We start from the raw sequence: 22,102 nt of genomic DNA on the forward strand, positions 1-22,102 counted from the left end.
GCAATTACAGAAAAATACATATGTATTTTACTAGCTGAAATAAAATGTTTGGTTTCAAGAATTGGCATTTCTGCAAGTAATGACACTGTTAACGTTTTTACTAGTGCAAATGTAATAATTGATATAAAAAATGTGCACTTTCCTTAGTAGTAATCCCATTTCTGATTTCATGAATGAGCATTTTAATTAGTACAAATTTAATTGATGGTATCTACAATTCATATCCAATGATTAAATGCCAAAAGGGCTTGCGATAGAGGCCATGCATTATAGTGATTTTAAGTTTGCGGTAACAACAAAATTGGAGACAATTTATACAGTAAATGACAATTCAGCCACAGTGTTTATTTATGGTGTTTTTCCATGAAGCAAGTGCACAACAGTCCATTCTGGCCAGAGGTGGCATGTATCAATATGTACACATTATATATATATATTTTTTTATTTTTTATTTTTAATTCACAAGCAAGTCTATTTTCAAGTGGCTGCCAAGACGTTTGAGTTTAAAAAAAATACAAACAAATCAAGGTGAGCCGAGTTTAGAGTTTGATGGATGCAATTTGTCATCCTGATACATGCACATTGCTTTACTGACTTCTAACAAAAGGAGTGAAAATGAAAAGAAATACGCTACTGGTATATGGTGATGAAAAAAGTAATTTATAAGTTGTACTTATAAATACTGTATACTGTTCCTGATGCCACTTAAAAAGAAAGGATATACATACATTAAGTTGAAGGACAATAATAATAATAATAATAATAATAATAATAACAACAACAATAGTATTCCTTTTCTCCTAAGGTAATTCAAACATTCAGATAATTGAAAAATAAAGTCCCAATCTATTCTTTGTATAAAAAGAAGCTTTCAAGTCAACAAGGAACTAAAGGACAGTTGTCTTCACAGAAAGGGCTACAGAAAGTTGAAGGAAGAAGGGCCAGATGTATTGTTGCACTTGGTGAGTGTGCTTTGAGCAAATGGGGAGAGGTAGAGAGGCACGGAAGGGGCAGAACGGAGGGGATATAGTGTGTGTATAATGTGGTAATACTGTAAGGGTGATTTATGTGGCATATCTCTTCGTCCACTGTTTGGCTATTCTGTCATGTTCCGTTCTGTTGGTCAAGTACTGTGTGGCGATGCTCCCAACCAGAGGATCAGCTGCAGACACAAGAACATCAGCACATAAATGAGCCAAATAATCTAGAGCACAAATACGAACCACGTTTTTCTATGTAGGGACTAAATGACGTGGTAATTTAAAGGTGAAGTGTGTCATTTTGTGCCACTAGTGTAAACAAACACATTCCCAGACTTAAATTTGTTGTTTTGTTCACACTTTTTCCTAACGAAAGATAGACTTAAATGATGATGAAAGCCAAATGATTAAATGCCATGAATCAATATTTACCGAGTAATCCATTATTGTGTAGAGAGGGGGCTCAAAATGACAATTTCCACCTATGATTTTGGGGCAAAACTAAAGGTAAAATTTTTTTTTTTTAAAACGTTAGAAAGGTGTCGGCATCATTTTATTTTTACACACAGATAAGTAGGTCAATTACCAAAATCAGTTGACTTCAGCACCCCTTGTTGGATTATAAGCCAATGGTGAGAGTCCAAAAATGGGGAAAAAGCACTTTTTTGTGTTGTTTTTCCATAAGTTGGAGTGCCTTTAACTCCAAAAGTATTAAAGATATATTAGGCGTAAAAGTAGCAAAATCAATGCGTTTTCAAACAAAAACACGTTAGTGTGGATGTGGCCTTACAGACTGATGATTATCACCAACCCAAGTCCAGATTCACCACATTCCTTGTAAAATATCACAGAACTATATGGAGGACGAAGACTGCCGTTATTAAAAATAAATGCTTATATAAATATAATTCCAAAGAAAATGTATAAAAAATGTATGTACATATAAATACATAAATAAATGTTAAAATCTGACATACATAAGCATTTATACTTTTATTTCCTTATTTATGTATAATTGTATTAATTTATTTCCACATTTATTTATTCCCCTATTTATTTCTACATTTATGTATTTTTACAAATATTTATTTCTACATTTATTTATTCATGTTTATATTTCCATATTTATTTATTTCTACATTTCTTTGTCCGTATGGTAATGAGGGGGGCGTGCTTTATCCCTGAGGCATAGCAGTTGAACTCCGAATGCTCCAGGGTGGAGCTGTTTGGAGGTCACAGTGACATCTTGTGGTTGACAAAATTAAATATAATTGAAACATAGTCACAGATGGGTGTGGGCGTGCATTAAGAGATTGTGAAATGTACCTGGCTGTGAGTTGAGCGAGTTTAATGGGAAATGAATATCTGTATTAATAATATCTGTAATATCTCAATCTTATATCACTACTGTTTAACAAAATGTATATCTCTATACAGACTCTTTTAAAACTCCCTGCAGGGATTTCTAAAACAGCCGGGACTCTGCTGAAAATTTTGGCTGACAATCTGAACAAAAACTGCGACTCCAACAGATCTGATAACAGACACTTTTTACATTGTCAAAATGTAATTTAAATGGTTTCTGTACTTCTCACTGTTTCTCGCTGCGTGTCCACAGGTGCTGAAGAAATCCGCTCAGTGGCCGAATCACAACGCCAAGAGCAGCCGCTTTGAGCAGTGTGCTTGTAATATGTCAAATGAGTGTGTATTGTATCATTGCTTTCAGTACACGAGCAAAAATATCATCTTAAATATGCACATTTACAGTTAGAAAGATGCCAGCGGGCAAGTACCGTTAAAGATTTACACTGCACGACGCAGCTGAGAGCCCAAGGCCAGTCCGCAAGTAAACGCACCTGTTCTGCCTTCACGCATCTCTGTCCATTAATCCAGGTAGCACACAGCGCTGTTTGCCAGTTGATATTGCTTTACAGAAAACGGCAGCTTATAAGAGGAGAGAGAGAGAGAGAGAGAGAAAGTTGACCAACACTGTAGTCGCACCAGTGCAACCTATAATAATATTTAGTCGCACCGACGAGAAAAACGGTCTGAAAATACCATTTGGTCGCAGTCTGGAGCCCTGGTGTGTTAGTGTTTGACTGGATACTGTAGGCCTACTGTATGGAGAAGACAAGTGCATGCGTGAGGTCTGCTTGAATGAAAGATGCTCTAGTAATCAGTATCCAGTATATTGGAAAAGAATATTGGCAAATACAAATACGCATTGTATTTTAAGCATTTCAGTTGTTTTGCCTCCTATCGCCTTTGTCCAACTGAAAATGAATTGGGACTCTCGGTTACTACGTGCCATGTAAAATGCCCTTACAGTGCATGTCCTTGGCGGGCGCATTGCGCATGATACGTTAATTCCTGTCATTCCTGTGTAAATATATTTATATTCTTTCCCATAATTGTACATATACATGATGATTTTATTGACTGTGTAGTATACGGAAAGCAATGTGGTAGACAATACACACTTGCTGTACATGTTACAGACGTGCCCCAAAGCAGCAGCTGTGTAGCGTTATGCATGGGCATTGAGCGGATTCTCTCTCTTTCCCTCGCCCTTTTGCCACCCTCGCTGAGCTGCCTAGTTTGGCTATACCTATTCGGCAAGCTCCTATCGCCAACATCAGCACGTTTGCATTACATATTACGTATTACATATGATACTGGATCATTTCATGTGCACACCCTGCTTTTGACAATGTAAAAAGTGTCTGTTATCAGATCTGTTGGAGTCGCAGTTTTTGTTCAGATTGTCAGCCAAAATTTTCAGCAGAGTCCCGGCTGTTTTAGAAATCCCTGCAGGGAGTTTTAAAAGAGTCTGTATAGAGATATACATTTTGTTAAACAGTAGTGATATAAGATTGAGATATTACAGATATTATTAATACAGGTATTCATTTCCCATTAAACTCGCTCAACTCACAGCCAGGTACATTTCACAATCTCTTAATGCACGCCCACACCCATCTGTGACTATGTTTCAATTATATTTAATTTTGTCAACCACAAGATGTCACTGTGACCTCCAAGCAGCTCCACCCTGGAGCAGTCAGAGTTCAACTGCTATGCCTCAGGGATAAAGCGCGCCCCCCTCACTACCATACGGACAAAGAAATGTAGAAATAAATAAATATGGAAATATAAACATGAATAAATAAATATTTGTAAAAATACATTAATGTATAAATAAATAAATAAATATGGAAATATATACATGAATAAATAAAAATGTAGAAATAAATAAATGTGGAAATAAATTAATTCAATTATACATAAGGAAATAAAAATATAATGCTTATGCATGTCAGATTTGAACATTTATTTATGTATTTAGATGTACACTTTTTTCTTTTTTTACCTTTATTTGCAAATATATTTATATATTTTTAATAACGGCAGTCTTCGTCCTCCATAGAACTGCAACTACAAGAAAACCCTGTGGTGTATACTAAATGTAACCACATATAAAACGTTAAAGCAATTACATTTTAAGTTGAAGCTGAAGGTTTTGAGTCTCACCTGGGTTACAGTCTGTGAGTAGAGAGCAGATGGACAGCAGCACCTTTGAGATGGTGAGAGCTGGACTCCAGTTGTCCTTCAGAATGTCCAGACAGATCACACCCTGACTGTTGATGTTACAGTGGTAGATCCTCGTTCGAAAAGTTACCTGGGAAAACATACCAAATTCATTGGAAGACTAAAAGGAAGACTGATTTTCTTTTTTCCATTGGATCGCTAGAGAATGTGCTTGCTTGTCTTTCGTAAAGTGCTTCTACGTTTGATTTACAAACTTTTTAAGTAGGCTAAGTACTAGGTGATCAGCACCATCTATTGCAAAGGTGTGAATGTGCAAGTGGCGAGTATTTATGTTGCTTTTGGTGTAAAGAGGCCATTTGTCAGCAATTTGTCCTGCCTTTTCAAGTTGCGTTCGATATGAAAAAGCTTTGAGGATTAGGTTTAGCTGTATGTAAACAGCATTTTTTCGGAAAACTGAAATCGTGCACCAACACAACACATGCAAATAAATGACTATGAACAGGTACATTTCATTCTCAGAATTCCCCATGTCTTCATTTCTTTAGTTAATATTTGTCAGGCCAGATAGAGGCCATAACTAGGGCTGGTATTGACACAGATTTAACAAGATCTTAATTTTGATAAAATTATTATTAATTTGGGTATACTTCCATTATAATGTTCATTTTGCTAACATACAAAATCAATTCTCCCATAGCTAATGCTGTAAATTATACAGAAAACCTTCTAAATTTGTACATTATATAAATATTAATTTTAAAAATGAACAACAGGACCCAAAACTATGCAGTTCAATACAGACATAATAAATCAAAACAACCAAAACTGGTAAATAAAACATCTTGGGATTTTAAGATTCAATATTGGGATCATTCAAATGAAGATTGCGAATAATCGGAAAATCAATGTTTTTTTTATTTATTTTTTTAGCCCTAGCTATACCACACTAAAAAGGAGCTTAAATCATGTCAGAAACAAACTTTTCCATTTTTGGGCAACATTTTCCCCCTGCCCTTTATGAGGGCACATTTTGTCATACCACAGAAAAAAAAAAAAAAAAAAAAGATATATATATATATATATATAAACTATATTGCCAAAAGTATACGCTCACCCATCCAAATAATTGAATTCATGTTTTCCAATCACTTCCATGGCCACAGGTGTATAAAATGAAGCACCTTAGCATGCAGACTGCTTCTACAAACATTTGTGAAAGAATGGGCCGCTCTCAGGAGCTCAGTGAATTCCAGCATGGTACTGTGATAGGATGCCACCTGTGCACAAAGCAAGGTCCATAAAGACATGGATGAGCGAGTTTGGTGTGGAAGAACTTGACTGGCCTGCACAGAGTCCTGACCTCAACCCGACAGAGCACCTTTGGGATGAATTAGAACAAAGACTGCGAGCCAGGCCTTCTCGTCCAACATCAGTGTCTGACCTCACAAATGCACTTCTGGAAGAATGGTCAAAAATTCACATAAACACACTCCTAAACCTTGTGGAAAGCCTTCCCAGAAGAGTTGAAGCTGTTATAGCTGCAAAGGGTGGGCCGACATCATATTAAACCCTATGGATTAAGAATGGGATGTCACTTAAGTTCATATGCGTCTAAAGGCAGATGAGCGAATACTTTTGGCAATATAGTGTATATATAGTGGTGTAGTAAATATAGCAGAACATAAGTCAATTTAAGTGTGAACTAGAAAATATTAAGTAAATTCTACATTCAAACCTGTAAAAATGAATGCTCTAGCCTATAAGTATTATTCATGATTGTTTTATTTTTACAATGCATTATCATGTATTAATCCTAAAGTAGATAACCTTTTCATATTTATTTGATAATTTGAGTAAATTTCACTGGTAAATAAAACAAGTTAATCTTATATACTTTTTGAAGCTGGTCTTCCCAGCATGCACCAGGCTTGAATAATTAATTAGCTTGCATGGATTCACTGTTTGCAAATTATTTACACCATTTCTATTTTAAATTTTGTTGTCACGTTTGGCAACTTGTTGTTTTGTGCAGTCTAAAGGCCTGTTCACACCAAACCCGTTTTCCCGGTACGAATGTTCGTTCCGAACAAGCTTTTTCTCCCAATCTGTAATGCCCAATTCCCAATGTGCTTTTAAGTCCTTGTGGTCACCTAGTGATTCGCCTCAGTCCAGGTGGCGGTTGACGAATCTCAGTTGCCTCCACATCTGAGACCGTCAACCCACGCATCTTATCACGTGGCTTGCTGAGCGCGTTGCCACGGAGACATAGCGCGTGTGGAGGCTTCACGCCATCCACCGCGGCAACCACGGTCAACTCACCACACGTCCCACCAAGAACGAACCACATTATAGCCACCACGAGGAGGTTACCCCATGTGACTCTACCCTCCCTAGCAACCGGGCCAATTTGGTTGCTTAGGAGACCTGGCTGGAGTCACTCGGCACGCCCTGGGATTCGAACTAGCGACTCCAGGGGTGATAGCCAGCGTCTTTACCACTGAGCTACCCAGGCCCCCCTGAACAAGCTTTTGAATGGTAACAATGAATTCCGATGGCACTAATCATGCCCAGTCCGACAAATCGTCCTCCGACAATCCTAAGGGTTTTTTTTTAACTGAGAGTGATCCGATTTTTTTTTTTCTTCGGACTACGATGAAAACTGACTGACCAATGAGATAAGAGATTTTTGTCAGCCGCTGCCGCTGCTCAATCCTGCGCATTGGTGGCGCTAATCAACTGGCAAACACCGGCATTGGACGAGCTGATGATACACACCTGAAAATTATTTACTTAAAAACAAACAGTTGCAGTTCATGAACACTTTGTACTGCAAACATAAACCCGGTCTGTTTTTGAGTGTCTGCTCATGGCGTTTTGTCATGTGCATTATTGAATAAATTAGTGTGCCTGTTATATTCTAATGGCATTAAAAATAGCAGCGAGGTTCGGCAGTTTGTTTGGACTAAGCTCATTTTAAAATATACCATAAAAAGATTTATGCAATGTTTTAGACAAACGAATTGCAGAACCACACTGCTATTTTTATTGCAAAGACAATATAACAAATTATTGCAATAATTTAAATAAAGAAAAGGCAGTGAGCAGTATTATCTTTTATAATATTCGTATATATTATTTATTTATTTTTTTGTGGATTTTTTTCCCCTTTTTCACCCAATTTGGAATGCCCAATTCCCAGTGCGGGTGGCGGAGGGCGAATCCCAGTTGCCTCCGCATCTGAGACCATCAACCCGCGCATCTTATCACGTGGCTTGTTGAGTGCGTTGCCGCGGAGACATAGCGCCATCCACCGTGGCATCCGCGCTCAACTCACCACGCGCATCTTTTATGTTATTTAAATTTTATGCATCCTATTTTATCCTAAACTGTTATTCTCAATGCACATTATTCCACATGTATTTATGTCGCTGTAACTTGCGTTATATTATCCAGGCATAATAAAAGAGAAGTTGGATTCAGGAGTCCGCTTGTAAGATATTTGTTGATAAATACATGTGCAAATATAAATAATACATATTTATGCAACAGCGCTTTTTACTCATCTTATATACTCCTAAAAATGCATTAACACCATGAAAAGAACATAATGAAACAGTTATGCCGAATTAGGTAAATAAATGTTTTAACAGCATTCATTATATTAATATCTAACAGCTGAATGTGCAGGGAGGAGACTGGTATAACAACAGCGCCACCTACTGTACAGGGGTGAAACAGTTTCGGACTCTGTGTGAATAGATGTCAGAATTCCGTCAGAGGTTCGTTTCGCAAAATCATCATGGATTTGGTGTGAACAGACCTTTAAGTTCATTTTCTCCTCAAAAATACCCATGATCAAAAAAAAATTATCAGCTGATCGTCACCGTCATCGTGTTTTGTGCACAAAGTATTGAGCAAATACGTGTTTGTAAGGAAAATTCAAAACGTGACATGTTCTAATAATATGTTGAATTAAATTTTACTATGTTTAAGACCATTTATATCATTCTGAATTTACTAAATGTTTAGGTTGAATTCACTCACTTTAATCAATACTGTCATAAAGTCGATTTTACTTTGTTTTATACCATTAAGATTTACTTTGAAAAACTGTGTAAAAACGTGCGAAATAAATAGCAAATTTTACATCTTTTTTTTCAGTGTTAATTTTTTTAAGCCAAATAATTCAATTAAACTCATTTGAAATTCTCCGACTGAATAATTGGATTGTAACTTATCAATTTAAAATCAATATCAGCTTATATTTTAAGCAATTATATGTATAACTAGGCCTAGAATTGATTGGTAAAAACTATATCAGATGTTTAAAAACAAACAATAACAACAGCTTTGTTCACATCAAAAGACGTTTTTGCGTCTGCACATTTTTTTTTTTTTTTTTATGTTTTTATTCGTAAACATGCACTACTTGGACATCTTTGACTGCTGCACCGCATCTTTAAGACACATTTAAGAGTTTAAATGGACTTTTAAAAGCGTGTCTTGAGATACCTGCATTCTGTTCCATTCGTCGCACAGCGTCTCACTTCTTTTTATAGCAAGAATATGTTTGTTCAGAACAGCCCCTTAAAGGGGCATTTTTTTGCCAACAATTTCAGGGGCATTTATTTCACTTTTGGTAGCATTTTTGCCCCAAGTCCCCATTAATTTATGTCCCTGCCTAACATGCAGGAGGCTTGAATCTGAAGGAGCTACAGGAAGAATAAAAAACATCAATGTGTTCTGCGTATGGGAGACATCTAAGTGCCTGGGGCTTTCAGGGCAAACCTTTAATGGACCCTGACATTCCATGCCTGAGATTCATGACGGTTTAATTGCCACTAGAACGACTTCCACTATCCTGCCTCCCTACAAACCCACAAGAGCTAGAAGAACAAAAGCATTATATTATATAATGTGGCCCTCATGCAAACAAACATCTTAGTTTACAAGGGGTTTAAGAGAGCGATTGAAAGTGGTTTAATAGGACAATGGAAGACACAGGGGGCCCAGGGCCGCGTGCCACTGAGACATGCTGGGGTGTCTGCTGCTGTCAGTCTGGGTTCTATTGGTGGGGGGCTGGGAAGAGAGATAGCGAGAACTGTCCCTTGAGGCACAAAGAGAGAACAAGAGGCCCTATGATCAGACTAGTGCACCTTCCATTACCAAAGAACTCTCTCACACTAGAAAATCACCGGGATAACACAAATAAGCCAAACAACCATTTTCGCTAAAATCTCACCCTTTACTGTCAGAGGTCTGTCACACTCACTGATCAAGAATGGAAAAGGGGTGAAAAATAAAATAAAAAATTTAATCAACCAAATTCGATAACAAAATGGCCAAATGTGACATTTATGTGCCAGATATTATAATTTTTTGCTCTTACCTTGGGGGGTTTAAAAGGGTAGTCAGGTGTAAAGGCGATGTCGAGGAAAAAGACCCCTCCTTCATACACAGAACCTGGCGGTCCTAAAATAGTCGACCTCCATTCATAGATGTTATCTCCTTTGGGACCAGCACTGTTGATGAAACAAAGAAGAGATATGAGAAGAGGAAGAGCAAGTGACCAGTCATTACAGGAAGATGAATCATCATTAATTCATGAGTGAAAAGCCAAAAGGGAACAAGACATTAGAAGACACTGGTGCCAACGGAAAACTCATAAGCATCATGGTAAATGGAACGTATATCATGGAAAATAGGATTTTTTTTGCTCCTTTTAAATAAAAAAAAAATGAAAGTTTGATCTAGAAAGCTTCCTCCTCAGCAGGGCTGTTACGGTTGCAAATTTTTACCCAAAATATCGTACAACAAAACAAAACATTGTTTGCAATGGCTTTAAAATTTCTATGTTACTGCACCAATAACCTTTTGTGCGACGCTGTGTCCACGTGCATGGACGCTGTATTTTGGCTTTGCTATAAGCAATGCATAATTTAAATGAATACAATTTTTCCCCATTCTGATGGTTGATGTGAATATTAACTGAAGCTCCTGACCCGTATCTGCATGATTTTTTGCACTGCAGCCACACGATTGGCTGTTTAGATAATCGCATGGATGATTGTTGGTGCCAGATGGGCTGGTTTGAGTATTTCTGTAACTGCTGATCTCCTGGGATTTTCACACACAAGTCTCTAGAATTTACTCCGAATGGTGGCAAAAACAAAAAACATCCAGTGAGTGTCAGTTCTGTGGACAGAAATGTCTTGTTGATGAGAGAGGTCAACAGAGAATGGCCAGACTGCTTCGAACTGACAAAGTCTACGGTAACTCAGATAACCACCATGTACAATTGCAGTGAAGAATATAATCTCAGAATGCTGTTCTGTGATGCGAGTTGGCACTGTTTTGGCGGCACGAGGGGGACCTACACAATATTAGACAGGTGGTTTTACTGTTGTGGCTGATCGGTGTATATAGGCTATATATACAGTATACATGTATATTGCATAATGAAAATGTCTACATTTAGCATCATTTACATTTTTGCATTGTGACATTATTTTCAGGACACTTAAGTACATTTTATGTATTTTATCACATGCATTTCACAAAAAAAAAATAAAAATAAAAATAAATAAATAAATAAATAAATAAACGTGCTGCTGTACAATTTGTTTTAAATTAAAAAGAGTGATTTCATATAATTGGCAGTATCAACGGAGTACTACTATGATGTATAAATACTTCAGAATGTAAATAATATATATATTTTTTGCATTCATTAATGTGATTGGGGTGGGGGGTAAATATGTGTAAAAATGGCTTCATTTTCTATAAGTTCACATATATATATTTTTATATTGAGAGAATCACCCTAGGAAATTATATTAATTCACGCATAAATAAAATATCAACGCAAGGATTTAAAGCATTGATGCAATATTTATTTATTTTTAATTTTTTTTTTTACAATACATCGAAATGTGATTATATCTGCTTATTTTATTAATATTATTAATAAATATTCAATATTTCCTCATAAAAGGCAAAGATTTAGGTAAATGACTGGGAAAATGTTTACTGTGTGTTCAACACTGCTGATTACAGAAGGCACAAATATTGTATTTTTGTCTTAAGTCTACAATTTGTATGCATATTGAATATTTAGCTATTATGCATTAAATAATAATATAATGGTGAGGCTGAATAAAAACAAAATTTCCCAAATGATATCGCACTTTTTGAGAAAAGCCCCCTACAAATAATATTAGGTCCCAATAATCCAAAAAAAACAACAAAAAAAACTTTGTACGACCCTGTCGGGACTCAATAGGTCTTGCAGTGTAAATGTGGCCTTTTTAATGCAGATGAGTCACCTAAGATCATTTATCCAGAATTCACAACAATATGACACACTGCTTCACAAGACACCGCTAACACTGCACTTTCATGTTAAATTCATTCCTTTTAAAGGCAAACTAGATACTTAAAACATGGAATTTTAATGCAATAAAGGTTTATCAGATAAATAAGAAGCACCTGAAAGTGATACTTTTAAGAAAATCAGCAACTGACATTTATCTTGCAAAGGCGTTTCTATTCCTCTAGCTGACAGCGACATTAATGCATAAAATAAGTGTAAATTCACTCTAACATCTGCTAAAATGATGTTGACAGCTGAGACAAACGTGGTAGCATACTTTAAGAGCACTAGTAGCCATGTAATGGTTTATTTGTCAAAAGGGTCATCATATCTGCTAGATTCCCCTGAGATGAGTGTCATATTTAAGATTTATGGGCCGATCAGTCTATTGCTGGGATGACATTCAGCTCTGAAAGCCCATGATGATAAACAATCATTAGATTTGTTCTCAGTTTTACTGCAGCGGACACAAATACACACTTCAGTCTGCACTGGTGTATTGGAGGGTGGTCTGTCAAGAGGCTTTCCCCCCCCCATTATGCCTACTGCTTACACAGGCAACTGCCATTAAAAGACCACGTCCACAGCAATACATTTTCGATTGAAAACTCTTTCCCATTTCCAAACATCATTTCCCAAAGTATGTAGTAAAGGAAAGTGTTCTTAAAATGCTGTTTTCAGTGGAGGAAAAAATACCGGTCCAGTGTGGATGAGGTGCATAAACATAGGGAAATCAATGTGTTTTCAAAACAAAAACATATTACTATGGACGTGGCCTAAGAGCACGAAACAAAATGTAGTAAGCGTAAGAAATGTGTAAATATAAAGATATTTCAAGGGGCTCCTAACGTCTATGCAGGGGTTTGGTAAAAATCTGTACAAAGCCCTGCCCCATAAACCTAATGTTTTTTAACACAGTACTTTTGATATAGTAGCAATTAAATATGTGGAATTCTATTTTTCATTATTAGGTTCCAAACTTGTAAATATTTTGTGTTAAAAATGTCTCACATTTCAAACAGTGACAACAGCTTGTATCATCATTTTAAGTGCAATTTCATGACATCATATAAATTGATAGAATGTGAAATTAAAAAAAAAACTAAAATGTGATAAATGTTCACTGGCGGCCAAAAGTTTGGAATAATGTACAGATTTTGCTCTTATGGAAAGAAATTGGTACTTTTATTCACCAAAGTGGCATTCAACTGATCACAGTGTATAGTCAGGACATTAATAACATGAAAAAATAATATTACAATTTAAAAATAATATTCAGAACTTCTTAAACTACTTCAAAGAGTTCTCATCAAAAAATCCTCCATGTGCAGCAACGACAGCTTTGTAGATCCTTGACATTCTAGCGGTCAGTTTGTCCAGATACTCAGGTGACATTTCACCCCACACTTCCTGTAGCACTTGCCATAGATGTGACTGTCTTGTCGGGCAATTCTCACACACCTTACAGTCTAGCTGATCCCACAAAAGCTCAATGGGTTTAAGATCCAGAACACTCTTTTCCAATTATCTGTTGTCCAATGTCTGTGTTTCTTTGCCCACTCTAACCTTTTCTTTTTGTATTTCTGTTTCAAAAGTGTCTTTTCTTTGCAATTCTTCCCATAAGGCCTGCACCCCTGAGTCTTCTCTTTACTGTTGTATATGAAACTGGTGTTGAGCGGGTAGAATTCAATGAAGCTGTCAGCTGAGGACATGTGAGGCGTCTATTTCTCAAACTAGAGACTCTGATGTACTTATCCTCTTGTTTAGCTGTACATCTGGCCTTCCACATCTCTTTCTATCCTTGTTAGAGACAGTTGTCCTTTGTCTTTGAAGACTGTAGTGCACACCTTTGGATGAAATCTTCAGTTTTTTGGCAATTTCAAACATTGTATAGCCTTCATTCCTCAAAACAATGATTGACTGATGAGTTTCTAGAGAAAGCTGTTTCTTTTTTGCCATTTTTGACCTAATATTGATCTTAAGACATGCCAGTCTATTGCATACTGTGGCCACTCAAAAACAAACACAAAGACAATGTTAAGCTTCATTTAATGAACCAAATAACTTTCAGCTGTGTTTGATATAATGGCAAGTGATTTTCTAGTACCAAATGATCAATTTAGTAAGGATAAGGTGTTGGAGTGATGGCTGCTGTCTAGATTTGATCAAAAATGACCTTTTTCAAATAGTGATGGTTATTTTTTTTTTTTCACTATTTGTCATGACTATACTTTGTGATCAGTTGAATGCCACTTTGGTGAATTCAAGTACCAATTTCCTTCCATAAGAGCAAAATCTGTCCATTATTCCAAACTTTTGTCCGCCAGTGTATATAAATGTGATAAATAAATGCTATATACAGTATATGTGAAGATGCCCTTCTCGATTTGCTTTTTAAGTTGCATTATGCTTACATTTCGTCAAAAGTCTGGTGAGTAAAAACGAACATTTTCTAGCTTATTCCGATTCTTTCTCCGACGTGTCCATTGAGGGTTGCGATGGTGTATTTATTAATTATATAAATGTATTGCGTTGTAGAGCGGGATTTTGATCAATAGTTAAGTAGCTTACACAGAGTGCTTTTTCAAACTCAAACCATATGAAAATCAAGAGAAATGCCATCACTGACAACCGACTCAATGAGAGATACCGTTACCGTGCCAACCGCATCCACTGCCAAACTTATTCTGTCGAGATCTCACATCCACCCGAGCCAATACACCATTGCTGCTCTTTTCCCAAACAAACGTTCATCCAACACAGAGGGAGAGAAAAAACAAAACAAAAAAAACTTAACCACAACCTACTTATTTCTGAATCCACATAACAGAAACAGTGGAGCAGAACGACAATATATACAGATGCAACGATAGAAATGTGTGAACCAGATATACCATTTATACCACAGTAGATATACTTGCATTGGCCAGGACTGCATACATTATTTACACGAGAGTGACGAAGAAACACGGAGTAAAATACATAGCGTGACCTTATATTATATTAGGGTTCCTACTCTTAAGCCACAATTTTCCAGGACATTTTATGAGCCCAACCGGTGTAATATTTAAGCAAACACACACGAGAGATCAGGATGTATATTGTGGTTATTTTTTTCTGAATTCCATTTCCAACTGTTTAAAGGTGCTGTAAGCGATTTTTTCATGGAAAGGTATGCAAAAATATTTTACTAATCCCTGAAAGATGTTAATGAAATAAGTGTCATGAGATCTCTCACTGGTCTCTGTGACTGCTCTAGATTCTGTATACAGCAAACAAAAATGTGTCTGCGGAATGCGGTCAGTGATGCTTTATGCCTGTCAATCATTTTGCAAATTCTCATAGTATTGTAGTTGCAGCAAATTATTGAGGCTTAATGCTATTTTTATGCCATGTTGCTCATAACAGTTGTCAGTTGAGGGCGCTATTTTGCTACTGTTGTTTTTGACAACCGGTTCTGCTTATGTCGGTCTCAAAAGCTCATTTGGTATCTTTGGAGTGCGGGGGTTTTGAAAAAAAGGGGGCATGGCCCAACGGCTCAGCTTGATAGTTTGTGGAAATTCTAAAATGTTATTATCAAAATGGTGTATATTATAATGAATTTATTAAAACTTTAAATCGAAGGAAAATAGAATTACTTCAATTACATTTTTTTTTTTTTTTACACATTGCATTATTTTTATAGCAGTACATATAAACAGTTTTGTTTTGCCTTTTTTTTTTACCATTTAATGCGTCCATCTAAATCAAGCTTTTATTTTGGCTTTTCTGTGTCATTTTGATGGTAGTTTCTCACCTCTGGATAAGCAGTTCTCTACATGGCCCAGTGTGATTATTAAAACCCCAAAAGCTTTGATTTAATTAAACACATACTGTATATAGTCTGTATGTGCTAGGGACGCACCAATACCACTTTTTCTCTTCAGATATTCAGATATCGGAAATCTCAGTATCGGCCGATACGATCCCGATCCGATACCAGTGTTGTCTTTTTGCATAATCAGTTTAGAATATCTTTACATTGTTGTGTGGAACTAATTGGGCATGCTCTTTAATATGTAAAGAAACACTTAAATATTGTTATAATTTGTAAACAAATAATAATGATAATAATAATAATAATTATTATTATTATTGACTTTTAGAATTTTAAATATAACAGTAATATATTTTAATCATGCACCTTCCACTTTAAAACCCTCAGGCTTTTATTTTGACATTCCGAACTCTCCAGGAAGTCCTGTATGTGTCTGTTTGTAGGCAAGTTTACAGAAGTTTAATTCACTTCTTATTCAAATTCTGGTAAAATGCTCCTCTGGTGCTGTTCTAAATGCATATTATAAGTGAACTGAAATATTGAGCATCTACATCAGAGATGTTGTTTGTGAGTAGCACTCAAATACTGCACACTGTGTGAAGGCTAAAAATAGCCGTGAGTGCTAGCGGCATGTGCATGCTTATGTGTGTGTGTCAACAGAGCATCACCATTCCCTAACACGCTGGCGTAGTATTTACTTATTAAACACAGCCTGTTGCGATTCACTGAGCTATCACACGTCTTAAAGTGGATTTTAATAAAATGCATGAGTCATATGCACTGCTTTAATGGTGTTTTTATGGTTCTTTTATCTTGTTTTTGGAGCTTGACAGTAACGAACATGACTAACACACTGTATCGAATTTGAATCGGGCTCATCAGACCGATACCCGATCCATCTTATAATGTCAGGATCGGGGCCGATACCGATCCAGGTATCGGATCGGTGCATCCCTAGTATGCGCTGTGCACTTTAGGGCACTCTGCTCTCTGTCATCTACAAAACAGAGTGAGTGATGATCATGATGCAGTGTTTTCAGTGGACGATCGGAGGGATTTACACATTCATTTTGAAGCGCGCAGCACCTGCAGATTATTTATTTTATTTTATTTAATTGCAACCTTTTGTGGTTTAATAATCACCCTAAAAAAATATCATGATTTTAATTTGATTAATTGTGCATTCAAACATTAATTTTCCATTCTGTGACATTCTGCGTTTTGTAGCTAGTGCCATTTTTATGACTGGATTCCATGATTCCCATCCGTGTTTTCCACATCGCGGAAATCATTGGGTCCTACATGTGGTAAACACGGTATATGCAAACTCAAATTGTTGTATTATTAAAAATGAATTCACATCCTGTGTTGTAAAGGCCGCATCACCACGCTATCATCGCAGGGTCTGAATTAATTATATAAAAAAAAATCTGTGATCCTACCATTGTCATTGTCTAAAGTTTACAACTCAAATGTTTTTGTAATTAACACTAAAGCAATGTTGGAACGAACAAATAATTTTTTTGCATTATATCAATACTTCTCATAGCAAAGCAGAGATGACAGCAGATGAGCAGAGAATGTAAGGTACAGAGCTTCGTTCATGACAGTCGAACGTTGATGCTGTTTCACAAAATGCAGAAGCCGGCAGTGAAATAATAAAAAAAAAAAAAAAATTTGTATTTGACACCTATTCTGAGTCCCGATTGTTACCATATTTTTTTACATGTAAAAAAAAAAAAAAAAAAAACCTTGTTAGCGACATAGTCTTGGGGCAAATTTGTAAACGTTAAAATACTCACCATTTCAAAAGTATAGCCACAAGACATAAAAATGTGCGTTAACATGGTTTTAGTGTGATAAAATCGTTTACTAACCTTTTCTGTGTAAAGTTTTAGCCAATTTTACAACTTCGCCATGACAATGTAGTCAACAACCCTAAAATGACTGTAAGGACGATTTAAACAACTTTACTGCTCATATAATACATGAGTTTTAGCAGAAGAATTCATGTAAGTGCTTTTATAAAATTATACGTTTCACATTTCTGCCTTTAAACCCAACAAAAATTGGCCCCATTGACTTCCATTGTAAGTGTCTCACTTTAACCTCCATTTTTGCTTTTTTTTTTTTTAAAAAAAGGACGGATGAGTCTAAATTATTTTTTGTGGTAATCAACATTATGCCACAAATGCTGTAACTCTTTTCTGCATAACTATATAGAGTGCATAAGTCGGGTTCTGGAAGTAAATTTCCCGTTAATTTTCTCCATAGGGTAACTTATAAACCTTTAACGACAGACCTACAGTGAGCTCCAAAGTTGTCATCAATGGTATATGACTGTTGAAGCCATCAGCCCACGTTAATTCAACTTCATTATTTGAAAATTATGTTTAATATCGGAATTTCTGGTAAAGAACTACACTGCCAATGATCGCGGCAAACAAAGTGCGGCAAAAGAGCTCTGCAGCGACCGCCCACTCCCATGACGCAATTAAACTGGTCTCCCTACACTCTCAAACTACTTATATATTTGAATACATCTGAATATTTTGCAATAAAATACATATCGTTTCTCTACTTATAATCAGTAGTTTTACACCATTCCATCATTTTTAATCAATTACATAATTCGCAATGCTTCATGTCATTGTAGTTCATTCCCTCATTAAAGACATTAATTATACCGTCTTTGTCTTTTTGTCCAATCTTCAAATAATTTTTGCTTCAAATCAAAGTTTTTAACGTTGTGATTCACATCAGAGCTGGTTGGTTTGGTTCATAGCTTACAACATTTTTATGAAGGATTTTAAGAATTCCCTTTGGAAAAACTGAATGGGAAAAATACTTGCGGAACAAAGACATCTGAAAGAAAATAAATGTACAGACACTGTTGTGAATAACTAGAATATTGTTATATATAGTGATACCATGATATAAAATTACTCATACCCTGATGTACAATTTTGGTCATACCTCCCACTCCTACCCTAAAATGGTAGCTGTACAAGCATTTGACTAAAGCTCTTCAAAGTGTGATGTTCTTTAACACAGAAAATGATCTTAATATTAATCATGCGATAAAAAAAAAAAAAAAAGATTTCCACAGATGTCTGAGGATTGACGTCACTCAGCGCAAAAAACAAGACGGACCTCAAGAACTAAATGAACAATTTCCTTTAAAGTGCATAAAAAAAAAAAAAATAATTAAAAAAAATAAAAATAATCGTATCACTTGTGCATGGAAATCTCATCTTTGCTGAGACAACCACTGAGCTTTTGGAAAGAAAATTATGTAGTAAACTTGGAACAGAAAATTAATAATCTCCAAAGGGAAATCAGTCCAAATTCCCTTTCCATGCGGCTCTTTCAAGCTTTAAAGACTAGATAAAACAAGTCACCTCTGAATGCGAGCTGCATTCGTATGCCAATTAAGGCTTGTAAGGACAGAACTCTTTCTCTGCAGGCACATACGGACCACATGATTTAGCATTGAAACTAAATGACCCACTATAATCCAGTGTAATACATCAGCGATTCGTTCTCTTTATTGACACAGGGCTCTACAGGGTAAGCATTTCCACTTGCATCTGTGGGTCAAAATTACTACGTGCGAATGTGGAAAATGATTTAGCCGTAATGGTTCGAGTGACGTCTGAATTTATAAACTTATATATAACTTTTATAGTACCATCAGAATAAAAAAACTCCCTAACGCATATAACATTATATACAAAATAAAAAAGCGTTTTTTTTTTTTTTTTTTGCATCAAAAGTATACCTGTGACCTGTCATGTGCACGCAGAGACCGAAAGAGAGTGAAGCAGCATAGGCAGATATATCACGTAAAGGAGGTTTAAGTAGAGTTTCTTGCTTGTTTTTTATCTGTCAAAGTAATAGACACCGTTTGAATGATCTGTCACTGTTTTTCAGTCTGGTAAAAGATGGATGCCTTAAAAACATGGCGCAACGATCAAAAACGGTCGTCTAGCGCATGTTACATAGAAAAACAATTACAAAACAGCATATATGAACACATAAACATGCATCTTCAATGAAGAAAGTGAGGTATTTTATGTGTGTGATTGTGCGTCATAGGAAATGTATTGTTAACATTTTATAATAACTTGATAACATTAACAAGCATTGTCCACCCCGTGCCACCAAAACAGTGCCGACTGCCAAGGCATGGACTCTACAAGACCCCTGAAAGTTTCTTGTGGTATCTGGCACCAAGACATTACCAGTGAGGTGGAGCCGGCGTGGATCGGACTTGTTGGTCCAGCACACCCCACAGATGCGCAATTGGATTGAGATCTGGGGAATTTGGAGGCCAGGGCAACACCTTGAACTCTTCATGTTCCTCAAACCATTCCCGAACAATGTGTGCAGTGTGGCAGGGCGCATTATCCTGCTGAAAGAGGCCACTGCCATGAGGGAATACCATTGCCATGAAGGGGTGTACCTGGTCTGCAATGATGTTTAGGTAAGTGGCACGTGTCAAATTGACGTCCACATGAATGGCTGGACCCAGGGTTTCCCAGCAGAACATTCCCAAGAGCATCACACTCCGTCCACCGGCTTGTCTTCCCACAGTGCATCTTGGTGCCATCACTTCCCCAGGTAACGGCACACACGTACATGGCTGTCCACGTGATGTAAAAGAAATGGGACTCATTGGACCAGGCGACCTTTTTCCACTGCTCCAAAGTCCAGATCCGACGCTCGCGTGCCTATTGTAGGTGCTTTCAACGGAGGACGGGTCATCATGGGCACTCTGACCGGTCTGCGGCTACGCAGCCCCATACACAGCAGGGTGCGATGCACTGTGTGTTGTGACACATTCCTCCCGTAACCATCATTAAAATTTTCTGTGACTTGTGACACAGTAGACCTTCTGTCGGTTTGGACCAGACAGGATAGCCTTTGTTGCCCCCGCGCATCTGCTGACCGGGAGCACCACACAAGCCTTGAGGTTTCAGAGATGCTCTGACCCAGTAGTCTGGCCATAACAATTTGGCCCTTGTCAAAGTTGCTCAGGTCTTTACTCCTGCCCATTTCTCCTGCATTCAACACATTGACTATGAGAACTGATTGTTCACTTACCATCTAATCTACCCAGACGTTGACATGTGGCCTTGTTAGGAGATGATCAATGTTATTCGCTTCACCTGTGATTGGTCATAATGTTTTGGCTCACCAGTGTATATTTCTTAACAGATTATCAGTTAAAACTATATTACATTCAGAAAGTTAGATTAATATATTGTATTTTCATACACTGTAAATATTTGAATGTTTATGAAGTACTAATATGTTAAGAAGAATATATTTTTATTTGTAAGATGTTTATGAAGGTGGTGAGTCAGGACTGATGTTTTTTGTTTAACTGAAAGACACAATTTTCACACAATTTTTGTTCCGTTAATCTCAAAACAGCCTTTCTTTTTTTTTTTTTTTGGCAATCAGCCTGGTCTAAATCTTGGTCCATTACTAATCCAATGTGCCTTTAAAGTCACAGATGAGACATCAGCTTTGTCTAAATTCTTTCAAATAAACTGCTACATGATTAACCGTTTTTACAAAAAAAAAAAAAAAAAAAAAAAAAACATTACATTTGAAACCTGATCTCATGAAAATTATGTGACCATGGCAACATTTTTGCAAAATTAAAAACGCAATTGCTGAAGCATTTTGAGGTGCTTCTATGACACTTTTGGCTCACGTGTCGACTCGCGTGCTCTTCAGGACTCGTAACCCGGTTACCAGAATACGCTCTCAGTTGAGCTACAATTTGATCACACTCGAACAAGCTCGTCAACATAGTTAGTTATGCACTGCAAATGTTCAAATGTCCTGCATTATATGAAAAGTGTTTTGATGTAATAAGATAACATTGTGTGACAAAAAGGGCAAAAATTAAGTGTTTATAAACTGATAATCTGCCATTTTACCTGTCATTTGCAATAAAAAAATGCCGTTTAGGGATCCTAGTCTTTAATTCACCAGAAAACTGCCGCAATTTAGCAAAAAAGGTACATTAAAGTGGTTCTATAAGACCTGGTAGTACATTTGGGACGTTTTCGCATTCAAACAAACTCTTTTCACTCTAATAGTTTTCAAAAAAGAAAAACTTTATAACCAAAAGTTGAATTGTTTGCTACAACAAACAGCATACCATCGTCCTGTTTGCTTTTGAACCTTTGCTTTACAGAGCCTCCAATTACTGCAAAAAGAAAATGCGATGCAATGAAAATGTGATTAATAATGTGTGGGCTGAAGGCAAGGTTGCGTGATCTGTCAATGTGCAAAACTAATTAGCAAACACGCACTCTGCCACAGGGTCCGAGCGGAATTAAAAAGAAGCTATAACATAGTGCAGAT

The 22,102-nt window shown here is 36.6% G+C and overlaps 1 protein-coding gene across 1 annotated transcript in view; it reads right to left on the bottom strand.

Annotated features, from left to right (window-relative positions):
• Positions 1-311: 311 nt before the first annotated feature.
• Positions 312-22,102, bottom strand: part of LOC127454314 (ubiquitin-conjugating enzyme E2 E2) — a 43,105-nt gene continuing 21,314 nt past the window's right edge. The window contains exons 4-6 of the mRNA XM_051721428.1: positions 9,919-10,051; positions 4,512-4,659; positions 312-1,162 (exon numbers count right to left, since the gene is read on the bottom strand). Of these exons, the coding sequence (XP_051577388.1) occupies positions 1,065-1,162; positions 4,512-4,659; positions 9,919-10,051 (379 nt within the window). The 3' untranslated portion in view covers positions 312-1,064. The remainder of the gene's footprint in view (positions 1,163-4,511; positions 4,660-9,918; positions 10,052-22,102) is intronic.

Source organism: Myxocyprinus asiaticus, chromosome 16, assembly GCF_019703515.2.
Source record: "Myxocyprinus asiaticus isolate MX2 ecotype Aquarium Trade chromosome 16, UBuf_Myxa_2, whole genome shotgun sequence".
In the NCBI taxonomy this organism is placed as follows: Eukaryota; Metazoa; Chordata; class Actinopteri; order Cypriniformes; family Catostomidae; genus Myxocyprinus; species Myxocyprinus asiaticus.